The sequence below is a fragment of the Capsicum annuum genome, chromosome 4 (genome assembly GCF_002878395.1).
Source record: "Capsicum annuum cultivar UCD-10X-F1 chromosome 4, UCD10Xv1.1, whole genome shotgun sequence".
Classification (NCBI taxonomy): Eukaryota; Viridiplantae; Streptophyta; class Magnoliopsida; order Solanales; family Solanaceae; genus Capsicum; species Capsicum annuum.
This window is the reverse complement of record NC_061114.1, coordinates 213,396,949-213,411,169: the sequence shown is the minus strand read 5'-3', so window position 1 is coordinate 213,411,169 and position 14,221 is coordinate 213,396,949. Positions and strand designations below refer to the sequence as shown.

General features: G+C 31.6%; 1 protein-coding gene across 1 annotated transcript; it reads right to left on the bottom strand.

Moving 5' to 3' along the window:
- Positions 1–1,587: 1,587 nt before the first annotated feature.
- Positions 1,588–3,155, bottom strand: LOC107869503 (zinc-finger homeodomain protein 2). The gene is made up of 2 exons (XM_016716040.2): positions 2,535–3,155; positions 1,588–2,443 (listed from the first exon to the last, which is right to left on the bottom strand). The coding sequence occupies exons 1-2, from the start codon at positions 2,755–2,757 to the stop codon at positions 1,932–1,934; spliced, it is 735 nt and encodes a 244-aa protein (XP_016571526.1). The 5' UTR covers positions 2,758–3,155; the 3' UTR covers positions 1,588–1,931.
- Between the last annotated feature and the right edge of the window lie 11,066 nt (positions 3,156–14,221).

Genomic DNA, 14,221 nt, shown 5'->3' with positions numbered 1-14,221 from the left:
AGACGGATTCAAGTTCTGAACATTTTGGGTCCGAGCTAGAAATAATACAGAAACTCATTCTGTTTATTGGATTGAAAATTTAGTATATGCAATACTTGATTAGTGAATTATCAAAATATATAGAAGCTATGAGCCAAAGTTATTGATGCACCTCATCCTTTTTGGTATCCCAAACTTTCTCACACACTTTCATTATTGATGTACCGAATAACTCTGATCCAGTATAATTCAGGCCGAATTCATACTCTCAATTTCTCTTCTTCTAGAAACCCCCCACCCCCAAACCTTTTTATCGTGGGGAACAATTACACATACATAGTCATAAAAGATGTCGTTTGACATTAACATACATGTTTGGAAGTACAATAGCGTGTTGTTCTTGCTGGTTCATGCATGTGTAGAATAAACAACATAACTTAATTAGGGAAGATTCAAACCCCTTGTTATTTTTTGCATGTGTAGAATTAACATCACTTCTTAATTAGGGGAGATTAAAACCCCCCTTGTTACTTTTTTATGAATAAAAGAGATGGAGTTGAGAATAAACAACGTATATAGCTAGCATAAGTAATTGAGATGTGCTACAAACGTGATTAATTTTCTTAACTACCAAAATGAATGAAGCCAATAATTCTCAGATACCACTTGTAAGACCATCCATGATCCTAATAAAAACATTACTGCGTATCAATATCCCTTATCTTGAACGAGGGGTGGGGGAAGAATTTATGAAGTAGAAGTAATAACATGGAGGAGACAATAAGGTGTTTATTGAAAGAACTAGCTAGTAGTACACCTCTATAAGCTATATTTTACATTTTGCAGCTAAGCTTATTAGGCCAGCATCTTTAATAACGGATTTTTAATTCAACTCTAAATTAAATTGAACTCCATATATATCCATTCTACTTTAATACTTCCTCCGTCATAAATTGAGATGACACATTGATTAAGAAAAATAATTAATAACATACCTAATTTATCATTGTACTCCTATTAAATGTTGTTTACATTTTAATTTGACGAAAAAGTAATTAATGCAAAGGGTAAAACATGAAAAAAAAAATTATCTCTTCTTAATTAATGAAAAAAGACAAGTAAAATGGGAAATCAAATTAAAAAATTTGGGAAAGATAATTTGGGACGAATAGAGTATTATTCTTGAAGATTAGCTATATATGAGAAAGTAATTAAATGAAGGTGGAAGTTGAGGGGAAGGAAAATTAATGCTAGCTAGGAAAACACACACACACACAGTGACACAGAAAACAAAAGGCTTTGGAGAAAGCTAAAAGTAATTAAGACGCCCGCCCGCAATGGAGCATGTGAAGAAGAGATCGAACCCATAGACAGATGAGCAAAAAATGAAAATAAAACTGTAACCTTTGCATGTTCAACACGTACCATTTCTTCTTCCACAAATTCTTCATTCACCAATATTATCATATGATAATACAACACACTGGGTAGACATTGCTGATGTATCAACAAAAAGCCAAAATACAACACACAGCTTCATATTTTACAAGAAATAATAAACAAATAGTATGTACAATCAAAGATTAATCAACACTCGAAGGCGCATAATAGCAAAGATCAAACTCAATAACACGTAAAAAAATTTAGATAGAATTTCAAGTGGACAAATATGGAAAGAAAGAAAATAATAAACAAAGAAGTACAAAGCTAAGATGACTAACAATGTCTAGCTAATAGCTAGGAACCCTAAACAAGTTACTCATAAAAATGTTAAATTTAATAATACTCTCTTACAACAAATCCTTGGCTGATCATGATCTAATAATTAATTAAACTAGCTGCCCTCTTCATCATATTTTCCTCCTAGCTCCATCAAATGGATATATGCTTTGATTTCTTTTACCCTATAAAAAGGTGAAAAGCAAAATTAAGCATAGTGAAGAATTGTTTGTTTAGGGTTTTTTACCAAGAGTGTGTTTGTTGTTGTGCATCCAAACTTTGAAAACATGGCGCTTGACATTTGTCTCTGCACAAAACTGCTGCACTAATGCCTCATCTTGCTTCTGCATACGCCACCCCAATCTTTCAGCAAATGCCAACATTTTATCCTTTTGGTCTCCTGTGAACTTTGTCCTAAACCTCTTTCTTGAACCACCCACCCCACCACTCCCTCCACCCCCACCCCCACCACTACTACTGGGGTTCGACATATCTTCGTCGTCCCTAGAAGTTGATGGCAACGCCAAAGGGCGTTGATGTGGTGGTGGGTTGACGTGTAAGTACCCGGAGGGATGGTGGGTGGTTCTGTAGGAGGAAAAGGGTGAAAATTGGTGGTGGTGGGGTTGGTGGTGGTGATGGGTGAGGTGTGGTGGTGGGGTATGGTGATACACCTCACCTTCTGCCTCCTTGCGGTGAAAATTTCGGTGGCAATTGCAAGCCGCACATTTAAGTGCATCCATAGTACCTGTCGAGATATAATATAATATAATTAAATTAAAAAAAAATAACTCTTTTCATTTTTGAGAATATGCTTTTAAAATTTGAAGAGAGGATACCTTCTTCCCCAGCCGGCATAAATTCGCCACACCCATCAAGGGCGTGGCCACCTATGCCGACCGCGTGGTTCTTCAAACACTCTCTATACCTAACAATACTTTTTCTGACAATAGTAGTGGAAACTCCTTCCACTGAATTGTCTCCAGGTGTCCGGTAATGCTCACTTGCTGCACCAATTTCTTGCTCCTGTTGTTGCTCCTCCTGCTCCTCATCAAATTCCATCTTAATTTTACTATTCTCTCTTCTCAACCACCCTCCTCCCACCTACACACTTTCTTTTTTTGCTTTCACACTATATATATTATGATTTTTTTTTGGAATTTGACTGTACAAAAAAAAATTTTAAAAAATCTACATCATCCCAACTCAAGAAAAAAACAGATCTAAAGTGGGGTTGGTGTGTATAAGTGAATTTTGATAGTGAGAGTATGGAGACAAGTTGAGAGAGGGGAAAAAAGAGAAGAGGGGAAAATGATTAGTGATGAGAAAGATGAAGATCAGAAGAGAAGATAAGAGAAAGCGGAGGGTGTGGACATCAATTACCCAACTCTGCGCAAATTAAAGAGAGAAAAAAAAAAAGATGGTCTTTTTTAACTTGATTCTTGATGATATAATCCTCTTTTTTTCACTCAAAAACCCTAATATAAAAAAGTTTATACTTGCTAGAATTTATTACTTTATGTATTTTATTTGGAAGCAACTAATAGATATTTCATTTTATGTGACGCTTTTTTATTTTTAAAATTATAATAATTTTGATAAATATATATATATATATATATAGTTTTGTTCATCACGTTAATTAATACGAAAGGAATTGCAATGTATATTATTTGGCATACTTTTGAACACTAATTTTTTTTATTTTATAATATTGAATTAATTTAATTAAATTTAGCTTTAAAATTATTCAGTTTAACTATAAAAAATGTGACGACACATGGATTGACACGACGAAAGGGCGTAGATTTTACTGTAGTAAAACATGTGCTCCCCCTCATCAGATTATCAAACAAATTTTATGTTTTTTTTTGGCGAAGGGAAGTAAAAAGTGAAAGTATTCTGAAATTACTTTACAGTAAGCACGAGAATGGAAATAAGATGGCGTGTCTGCTCAGTATTTCAGTTTAGTGACGTCTTGTACATCTGCAAAAAGCCTGTTCCTATGGAAAATTTAATTTTTCTCTAAACAATTATTAATACTAATATATTTTAGTAATAATTTTTGATGGGTCTAAAATTTTGAAATTGTTTAGTTACTGTTTATATTTTGGGGTCCGGATTTTATGTTTTATTTTGGGTCGTTGGAGATGTATAAGTTTCTATATGAGCCAAAAGTACATTTATGTCACTTTATTAAACCATACGATTGCCTCCTTATTGATTCAAATGGAGTAATAAGTTTATACAATAATTCGCTAAAGAACAAAAATATCTGATGTAAAAGATTGTTATCCTTGGAATTAGTAGTCGGAATTTCATATTATTTGTTGTTATTATTATTTATCTCCATTATATTAAATACAGTTTTTTGCACTATTATATTTGCTTACATACTCCTACTTGAGAACTATGAGAAAGAACGTCTCTGACTTCCCAAGCAGGAATAAGATTACATACACAGATATGGGTTGTGGTGCAGTTGATGGAGTTGTTTCACCCTTAATCAGAGATCGAGGGTTCGATCTTGGGTATGGAGAAAACTCTTGTAGGAGCGCTGCCACCTTAATGGGCCCTGCAACGCGCGATCTGGATTAGTCGGGGCTTCAATGCTGGCACCGAACACTGGATGAAAAACCAAAAGAAAAAAACGATTGCATACGTTGTATTATATATATATCACCCTTTTCAAACCCTTTACTCGTAAAATTATATTGAGTGTGTTGTCGTTGTTTCTCCTCCTTTATGAGTATCCACTTTAGGCATCCATACATACTTAAATGTAAACATTCATGTAGTTTAGAAGTAATATGTGATTATTAAAGCAAGTACTAAGTTTATTCTAAATTTCTAATGTATAATGCTAGGTTTCCTTAATTAGTAATTGAATAACGTCATCACATATGCAGCAATGGCAACGAATATTTTACTAAAGACTTGAAGACAAAAACAATGTGGTGGAGTTCAAATTTCCACGGAGACAAAAGAATCGAAGTGTTTCTTCTTTGTCTCTCTAACTTGTAAGTACTAGGTAAATTTATTTTATATTTATGTTAATGGAACATAATAAAAATTAGATGCTCGAATAAATACATCAAGAATGGACAATGTAGTCCTAAGTATCGCATTTAAGCAGGGGAATTTAGCTTTAGAGTTATGTATTAACATAAATTTAATAATATTTTTGAAAATATATATTATAAATTTGATTCGTACTATATATTAATTTTAATTAAATTTTCTTCTGTCTCAAATTACGTGACATACTATTTTTTAGGTTATTTCAAAAAGAATGTCATTTTCTATATTTAGAAAGAATTTAACCTTCTATATTTTTGAACCACACATTTCAATAGCCTTTTGTTCTTTTTTAAACTCCATGTCAAGAAAGGGCGGAGTCAATCTTTGATTAGGTGGTTCATTCAAATCCTTTTGATGAAAAAAAAAATATACTATTTATACATAATTAAAATTATCTTTTATGTATATGTATAATAGGTATTGAACTCTCTTTGATTAGTTTTTCTTCAGATATTGAACTCTTTTTAGTTGAAATCCTAACTCTGCTTCTAATATCAAGTTAAATACTATCACATAAATTAAAACGAAGTGAGTAAATGAATTCTAAATTTAAATATTGAATTCGTCTAGACTCGGTGACAAAGTGCAAAAGGAAAGATAATGGAGGGAAGAAATGGTGGTTGAGAATAGAGGAAACAAAGGAACGAAAGTGAAACGGTGGGAAGAGAGGGAACTTGTCGGCATTTATGACACTATGACGCCACCACCCTTCCTATTTTTAGCAAACTTATTGCTACTCCCTTTCTTTCATTATACTCTTTGTATTAAAATGGACTACGTATATTAGCAGTTAAATTTATAAATTTAAACTATCATATTAAGGTTAATTTAGTAACATAAATATCAAAGAGATCTCAAAATAATGTATCCTGGACACCGCTGTGATGACATAATACTTGGTAATAAAATCAATAAAACAATCTAAGTTCCAAGAAATAGGTACTAATAAATTATAGTGAAATTAAATTGCTAAATAAATCGTGCAGAGACTAGGGGTGTATTTGGTATGATGGAAAATGGTTTTCAATTTTCTTTTGTTTGGTTGTAATAAAATATTAGGAAAATATTTTTCACAACAACTCATTTTTCTCAATTTGAAGGAAAATGACTTTCCTTATGAGCCAAATGTGACTTATGACCATATTTTTCACAACAACTCATTTTCCTCAATTTGAGGGAAAATGACTTTCCTCATGAGCCAAATGTGACTTATGACCCCATCCCCACCCCTCTTCCTCACCCCAACAACACTCATATTCACGTGACTCACAAAATTCGTATTTCTCAAAAATTTACATTACTCAAAAATATTTTTCACTATACTTTGCTTCAATTTTTTACTGTTTAAAATAAAAAATGGTGAATTCCGAATTTTTTTCATTTCCGATATTCGTTGAATGTATTGTTATTTTCATATGCATAGAGGAAGAATTGTCTATGTTACTTTTACTAATTGCATATTTTATTTTATCATTAATGTAACTTGTTTCACGAGGTTGAATAAGTTTGTCGTTTCGTTATATTTCTATTAATTATAGTATCTTGAAATTGTCCTGACAAAATGTTGAAAAGTGTCTCCTATATTTGTTAATTAATAGTTGTTTAAATTTAGTGATTGTAATATTTTAATATTCGATATTGATATTATTTGTTATGCTTAAATTAGTTCTTACAAATTGTTGAGTTATTAGAGGCACAGATATACTAGTTAACAGTTAGTAGTATTTTCTAAACAATATTTTTTCATTCACCAATCAAACACTACAAAATATTTTTCTAAAAAATATTCTCTACTCACCAACCAAACACCATAAAATATTTTTCGAAAAATATTTTTCACTCACCAATCAAACATGAGAAAATAAATAGAAAATCAACTTATTTTCTAGGAAAACATTTTTCAAAAAAACATTTTCCATGAAAAATATTTTCTATCATACCAAACACACCCTAGTTGATAGATTTCAAATTTCAGACTGAGTTCTTAGCTCTTGTTTAGTCATAAAATTTGAAAGTAAATGTTCTTTAAAAAAAAAAAAGTCAAATGTATTGTTTGTTGATGAAATTCTCTTAGTTTTTGGAAATTCCTCTTCGAAAAAATTTAAGATCTAAAAGTTGGGCCCAAACTAGTTCTTTAAGTGAAATTTCATTTCTACTGATAAGTTTCAAATTGTTTTCAAATAAAATACATGTTAAAATTGCAAAAATTAATTTTAACACATATATATACATTGGCCAAGATGGTGTTAACAAGAAACAGAAAAAGGAAACAGATATACGGAAATTCTCGAAAGAGTTGACCCAAATACAGTAATTATTTTGTCCAGTATTTTCAGTATTGGGAATTACATTTGACAGCCTGCACTTTCTTACTAATATTTCATTCGACAAGGTATACCCCCTCATCTTTTCAATTAAAAAAAACAAACAATTATGTGGATAAACTTTGTCAATAACAGAAAAAGGAAAAGAACAATATATTACATTGGGAGGAGACAAGATATAATACTTTCAATTAATACAATATTTCCTCCATTTCAAAATAATTAAATTATTGAAACATGACAGCATATTAAGAAAAAAGATAAAGACATAACTTCATCATATTTTTTATTCTTACTTTTTTCAAATTTCAAAACATTAGTAATAATCATTAGAACTCAACATTGAAAATTTAATTAATGAAGGGTAAAATTAAAAAAAAAATTCAAAATTTTCCAACATCTATCTTAAATAATGAGCAATTCAATTATTTTGAATACTAAAAAATACTCTAACAATATTTTGAAACGGGGGAGTACCATTTATAGAACTATAGTTATTTAAAAAATTATTTAGGTTTAAAAGTTTAAAATTAATTGTCTTGTGGATGAATGAAATAAATTAAGTAATTAGGTGTGTTTAATATAATATGGAGTAAAATGTTTTTCAATATTTTTATGTTCGGCTAGTTAAAATATTCTCTTTAGAAAAATAAGGAAAATGATGTCTGTTTTCCACTCATCCAACACCACCACCACCCTCTCTCTGACCATCGCAACGCACCATGAACATCCACTTCCTACCACATTCCACTCACATAGTATTGTTTTATTAGATAACATATAAATATTCTTGAGATAATTTTTTTTTTTAATCAGCCGTTTCGAGCACACCCTTAATTTCCTTAACTTATTTCTCTATATATCCATCTAATTAATTATTTTTTAAAAAAATACTGTTGAAGTGGCAGTGGTGACAGGGATCAAGTGTACAACCAAATAGCAATGGAGAAAAAGAGGAATAGCTGAAACCTGGCCAACCACTGATCACTAATAATAAGACGACTCCATATATACATAACTGTTACGTTCCATCTATTTCATTTGTGTCATTTCCCATGTATTTTAGTGGACACTCATCTTTCCTTTTCATTTCACTATTCACATCATTACCCTCCTAGTATTTCATTTATTTATTCACCACTCTCCTCTTCCCCGTTCCAAATTTTGTATACTGTCCTTTTTTAATTAATACGTATATGATAAAGACATTTTTATTACTACTCTCTTCCTTCTAGTTTTTATATGAACTCGTTATATTTGACACAAAATGTTAATAGGGAAAGAAAATTATTGAAATTCGTAATTTAATATAACTCTTAGAATGGGACATAATAATAAGTAATAAGTGTGAGCAGGTGGTTCTTTGAGTTCGTTGTCCACTAGAGTTTGAAGTAGCGTTACATTAGTGTGGTTTAATCATTCTATCTAGAGAAACCTATACCTTCGATAATAGGAAGGAAGTGAGTTTCTTAAGGACACGCTTTAAATTCAATGGCTCGGATTAATTCTATCTCTTCTCCATTTCTGAATTTACTTTGTTTAAAGTACTGTCTAGTGTCTTTTTTATTTTCAAATACAGTGGAGATAACAAATACTTGTATAAATATAAATTACTCCAACCTTATTAAGAGTCAATGAAATAAAAAGAAATGTATGCAATATAAATTAAAATCAGAGGAAATACCAATATATAGTTTCTTATCATGACTTAGTACAGATCTCACTAAATAGTAAATATAAGACCAATTACATAACTGTATTTACGATACTTCTGATGTCGTATACTCCCTTCTCGTAACCCATGAGAAGATATATTTGACTTTCCACATATAGTGTGATATCTATAATTTTTTAAAACTTATGTATTATGTCTGTATTAATTGAAAAATATAGTAAAGTGATGAATATTAAAAGTGTTGCATCAAAGTTTAAAAACTTTTAATAGCAGTACTGGATTTGAATCCGCGAAAGTTGAATTTCAAATGGATTATTTCAAACTAAAAAAAATGTTTCAGATGTTGACATAGAGGAGATATAGTTGTGATCGAGGATCATGGATGTGATGGAATAGTTTGGACCTTAATTAAAACTTCACCTCTCTTTTCTTTTCATTGTTTTTGGAAATTTCAATCCGATAGAAGAGATAAACACCTAATTTTGTTGTGTTTTTTATTGTTGACAATCAAAAATCATTTATTTCTTTTCATTTCAAGTTATGATTGTTTTTTTTTTTTTTTTAGCATTAAAAGGAAACATCAATTTTCAACTAAAAGACATTGGAGCATAGACAAACTGCATTCAACACATAGTGCACTAATTGAATAGCGAAAATTGATGCTCAAACTTAAACAAAAATCCATTGTCGTGTTAACTGTTATCTAATTAAATACTGAATCACCGCCATGATAATTTCGTTCTTCTCATTACCATTAACTTCCACAGTGTTGTCAATGACCAAATTCATGAACTGATCAAACCCACGAAGAGTTCCAATGACTAAGAGGTTGGCATTCAACTTGATTTGAAGCTGCTTGTCCATATATTTTTTGAGATTCGGAGGTTGACCCGACCTGCTCATCCCTGCTATCTACTATTTGCTGCTTCTTTTTTTTGCGCAGTTGCAATTACGATTGTTACAAGTTGATTCGGTTGATTTCAACGGAAGTGGTACGAAAACAAGCTTTAAGAGAGGTTGAACAAACAATTGAGGGAAGAAATATTTATTAAAATTTCAACAAAATTAAGGCATTCTCGCAATATGGCAAGAAATCGAACGATCAAAAAGATTTAGTTATCAATTCTTCAAACAAATAATCTTGAATTTTGATTTTGAATGACAAATTTGAGGATTAGGGTTCTCTAGTTTGGAGCCCTAAATTGGTTGAAAGGGAGGATATTGTTAAAATAATTGTTGGGCATTATAATTTGATATTTTAAAATATTTTTTAACGTTTATTTTTTAGTTTTAAAAGGTTGGACGTGCCTATATTGAGTGTAAGAAACGTGCCTTGGACTGGATGTTGTAGGGAGATAATAGTTTCACTTTTATATAATATAGGTGTGTAATTGATCACTATGATAGTTTAAGTGTGTACGTGACTTTTTCCAAAAGAACAAGAAATGATTGAGGAAATATTGAGAAGTCAAATACTTACTAATTTCTAATTCTTTGACTTACTTTAGATATTATGACTACTACCGAAGTATAAAACAATTCAAATACTTTTATACAGTACTTTTCTCAGGACAATAATTTTTTAATATTTAAATTATAATTAGAAGGTTTTCTTTTTGAATGGGGGGAGGAGGTGGGGTTGGAGTAAAGGGGAACAAGGATGGTGACTACACATAAAAAGCAGACCTGGGAACTTCTGACTCTTTTTTATCTCCATTTTCATCCCTCTTTTCTTGCCAGCCTCCCCCCATCCCACCCCACCTTTATTTCTCCCCTACACAGCTAATGCTTCTTGTATTCTTCTTGTCTTCATTACTCCATTAACGTGATACTACATGCTGCATGCCGCATTTATCCTTTTTTTTTATTTAGGTATAATATATAAACGTGTCTTTTTAATCACTTATATCTCCTTTAATTTTGAGTGTCGATACATGAGTCTTGTGCGTGACGTCCTATGTGGCAATTCGTGTGAGATGCCATTTAGGAAGTCATGTTCAAATTTAAGTGTCTCCTTGTGTACCTTTAAAGTTGAGCGCATAAATATCAATTGGGGCCAATTTGACTAATAGATTCTTTTTTTTTTTTTTTTAGTTTAAACCACCCGATGTCCGGTACCCGCTTTTTAGGAATCCGACTATATCCGAATTCGCCCCGCATCGAGCCCCATTTGGGGGAAGAGCTCCCAACAGAGTGTTTTGTCAACAACTAGTCATTAGAATCGTATACTACCCATCATACAAGAATTTCTTGCTATGTACAATTCAATACTGTTCTTTTTTTACTTATTAGAATTTGTTAATCTTCAAATTGTGTTGAATGAATCACATTTATAGAGACTAAATTAGATACCCTAATGTAAAAATATTGGATGCTAATTGCAATATTGGACTACTCTTTTAGTCTAAAATTAAAAGATTTGCTATCTATGTCCCGTCGCTGCCCTCTTTATAATTTAATGATCATTGCATTAGCCCCTATATAATATTGGTTATCAGTTAAACCATTAAAGAAATTAAACAAGTTGACATCCGTGACCCAAACCACTAACTCACTAGTCATATATATAAGCCTAAAATTATCCAAAAATCTGTGATCGGATAACTCCAACATCAATAAATGAAAAACAATTTTGGGGTAAAAATTATCGGTACGATTCGATTTTAAATGGGGATAGGACAAGTTCACCTTCCCTTAACGCTGCGATGTTGTGGTAGATTCCCAACATATGTGCATATGGGAGCAAGCTCCCTGAGCTGCTGTCATAGTACAACGTACAATATACATATGTGGCTAGCTAGTTGCTTGTCAACCTGGGACCAAAACATTAACCACCTAGCAAATTAATGGGTCCATATATATATATATATATATAAACACACACTGTATACCTATATATTGCATCAACTCATTTTCAAACCAACCCCTCATGGGACAATTCGGTTCACAGAACATCATCTTCCTAAGATTGCAAGGGTCCACCTCATGGATTCACCCGTTTAATGCTATTTTTGCCCCCATCGACACATGGGAGAAGTCAGAGACGCAAGCTCTTCATTCGGACCTTCTTCATCGTGAAATTACACTGCATATATAAGGTTTGTTTGTCGATACACAGCCAGACCTCTCTGTAATTCACCATATTATTTCATCATATTTATATGTTTTCTACAACTATATTTAAAGTATTTGTATCGGACAAACGATGCCGTTATAGATAGTGACGGAGCCAGAATTTTCATTAAGGGGGTTCAGAAGTAAATATACGGACCTGTCGAAGGAGTTCAACATCTGTAATATATACATAATTTTTTTTTTGACCATGTAAAAATAGTATAATTTTTCGACGAATGAGGCTCGGATGAACCCCTGAATTCAATGTGGCTCCGCCACCGGATATAGAGATGTTTGATTGTATTATTTATATTTTGAACTATATTGATGAAAATTCTGACCTCGCTTGCCGTCACACACATGTACGATGCCTTTGAATTCAATGTGTGAACGGGCTATATATATATATATATATATATATATATATATATATCCCTATCATATGTCTCCACTCAATTACATTAAGAGACCTTATAGGCCATGACACATTGGCTTCTTCATACGTAAAATATGATACATTTCATTAATTATAGAAACTAGATTATCAGTATAGTAGCTCCTTTATATATGTCTGATCATCACCAACCTTTGAAGGGAAGTGATTATCCCTGTAAAAAGCTATTTCCCGTCCACGTGATAGTGCCATAGTGCAAAAAGATTAGGATATTTAAGCTACGTACACAATAGCCTAACAAAATTAATGATAGTAACTATTATTTTATATAAATTTTAGCTAATTATACGGTGTATGACCGTCTAATTAGTGCATAAATAATACACTGATTATACATTATTTTACATCGGTTGAACACTAACTATACACTGGTGACTACTACAACCTTTTACGACTTGGCGTGTAAAATCATTTTTAGTCGATTGGCTAAAAATGTTAAGATACAAATAAACCACATAAATTCCTTCCCCAGTGAAAGTAATTACTTAAAATTCCGGCAGCCTTTCTCTATCCCGATTTTGAGAAATATATTTATACATTAGGTCAATCCTCATACATTGCTGTAATGTATGAGAAAACTGATTGTCTTATATTTATGGAAAGAAAATCAGATAATATTTTTCTTCCTTAATTAACGTCACTAATTACCTATCATTATATTATGTATGATTAAATATAGTAACTGAAATTTAAATTCAAAAAATTTCTTAAACATCACAGTAAATTTTCTTCTTTATTGAGTTATGTTCTGGAAAAAAAAATCGTCAACTACTTTCTTCAATTTTCAAAAAAATCAATTTGAACATCCCCATATTGTTTCGTCATTCGGGTATTTGGGAGTCGAAAATTATTTATCAATCCTACAAAAGTGATGCAATTATTGTTTCGAAAAGTATAACCTTCTTGAAATTGATTGCTACGATCGCGATGGAATTGAATATTGACGAAGTTCGTACAAAAATTGAAGTGAAATACATTGTTGAAGGTAATTCTTCTCCAATTATCATAAGGAATGACAATGGAGTGAGGGTTTACATTGACTTGAAGAAATAATTTTTGGGATTGGTTAATTTTCCACTGTGTATTTCGACTTTCAACAAATCGAATAAGGATATCGAGTTTGATAGAGAAACATGGGTTGTGCTTTGTATTGAAGGTAGTAAATATGATTCTGTTGCGTTAATGGTTGTTGAAACGCAAAATCAGTATTCATTATACGTTTCAGAATTTGAAGTGAAAAACTTTATTGCTGATTGCAAGAACACCGAAATAAAGGTTGATCAGCTTTATAAGGATAAGCAAACTCTGATTGCGGTAATGGCAAAATATGCAATAGCAAATGGTTTCAACACCAAAGCTAAACGATCCGACAAACAAAGGTATGAACCAAAATTTTATTTTAATGTGTTGAAGGTTTAATGTATGGTTATAATCTATCAGATGTTTTGAACGAATTACTGTTTTGATGTTGTTTTCTGTTGAACTGAAAAATAATATTAGTAACGTATAATATATACTTATATATTCGAACGAATGTATAATGAAACCGTAATAGCCACAAATTAAGTATTTTAATTGAAATCATGAATTTTATGTTTATATTATAATACATTGACTACCTGTTTATATTTGATGCAGCTATGCACTGCACTGTCGTAACAAAGACTGCAAATGGGTCCTCAAGCCGTCTTGTATGAATCATTCGGAAAAATCTGTGATAAAAAGATTTGATTTGGAACATACATGCAGTCTTAGTGATGGAGTACTGAATAATTTAGTTGCGACAACAACTTTTGTGAGTGAAGTTATAGCACCAAAATTAATTAAGTACAAGATAATACACACACCGCGGACATAATTGAAGAGATGTAGGTTGTT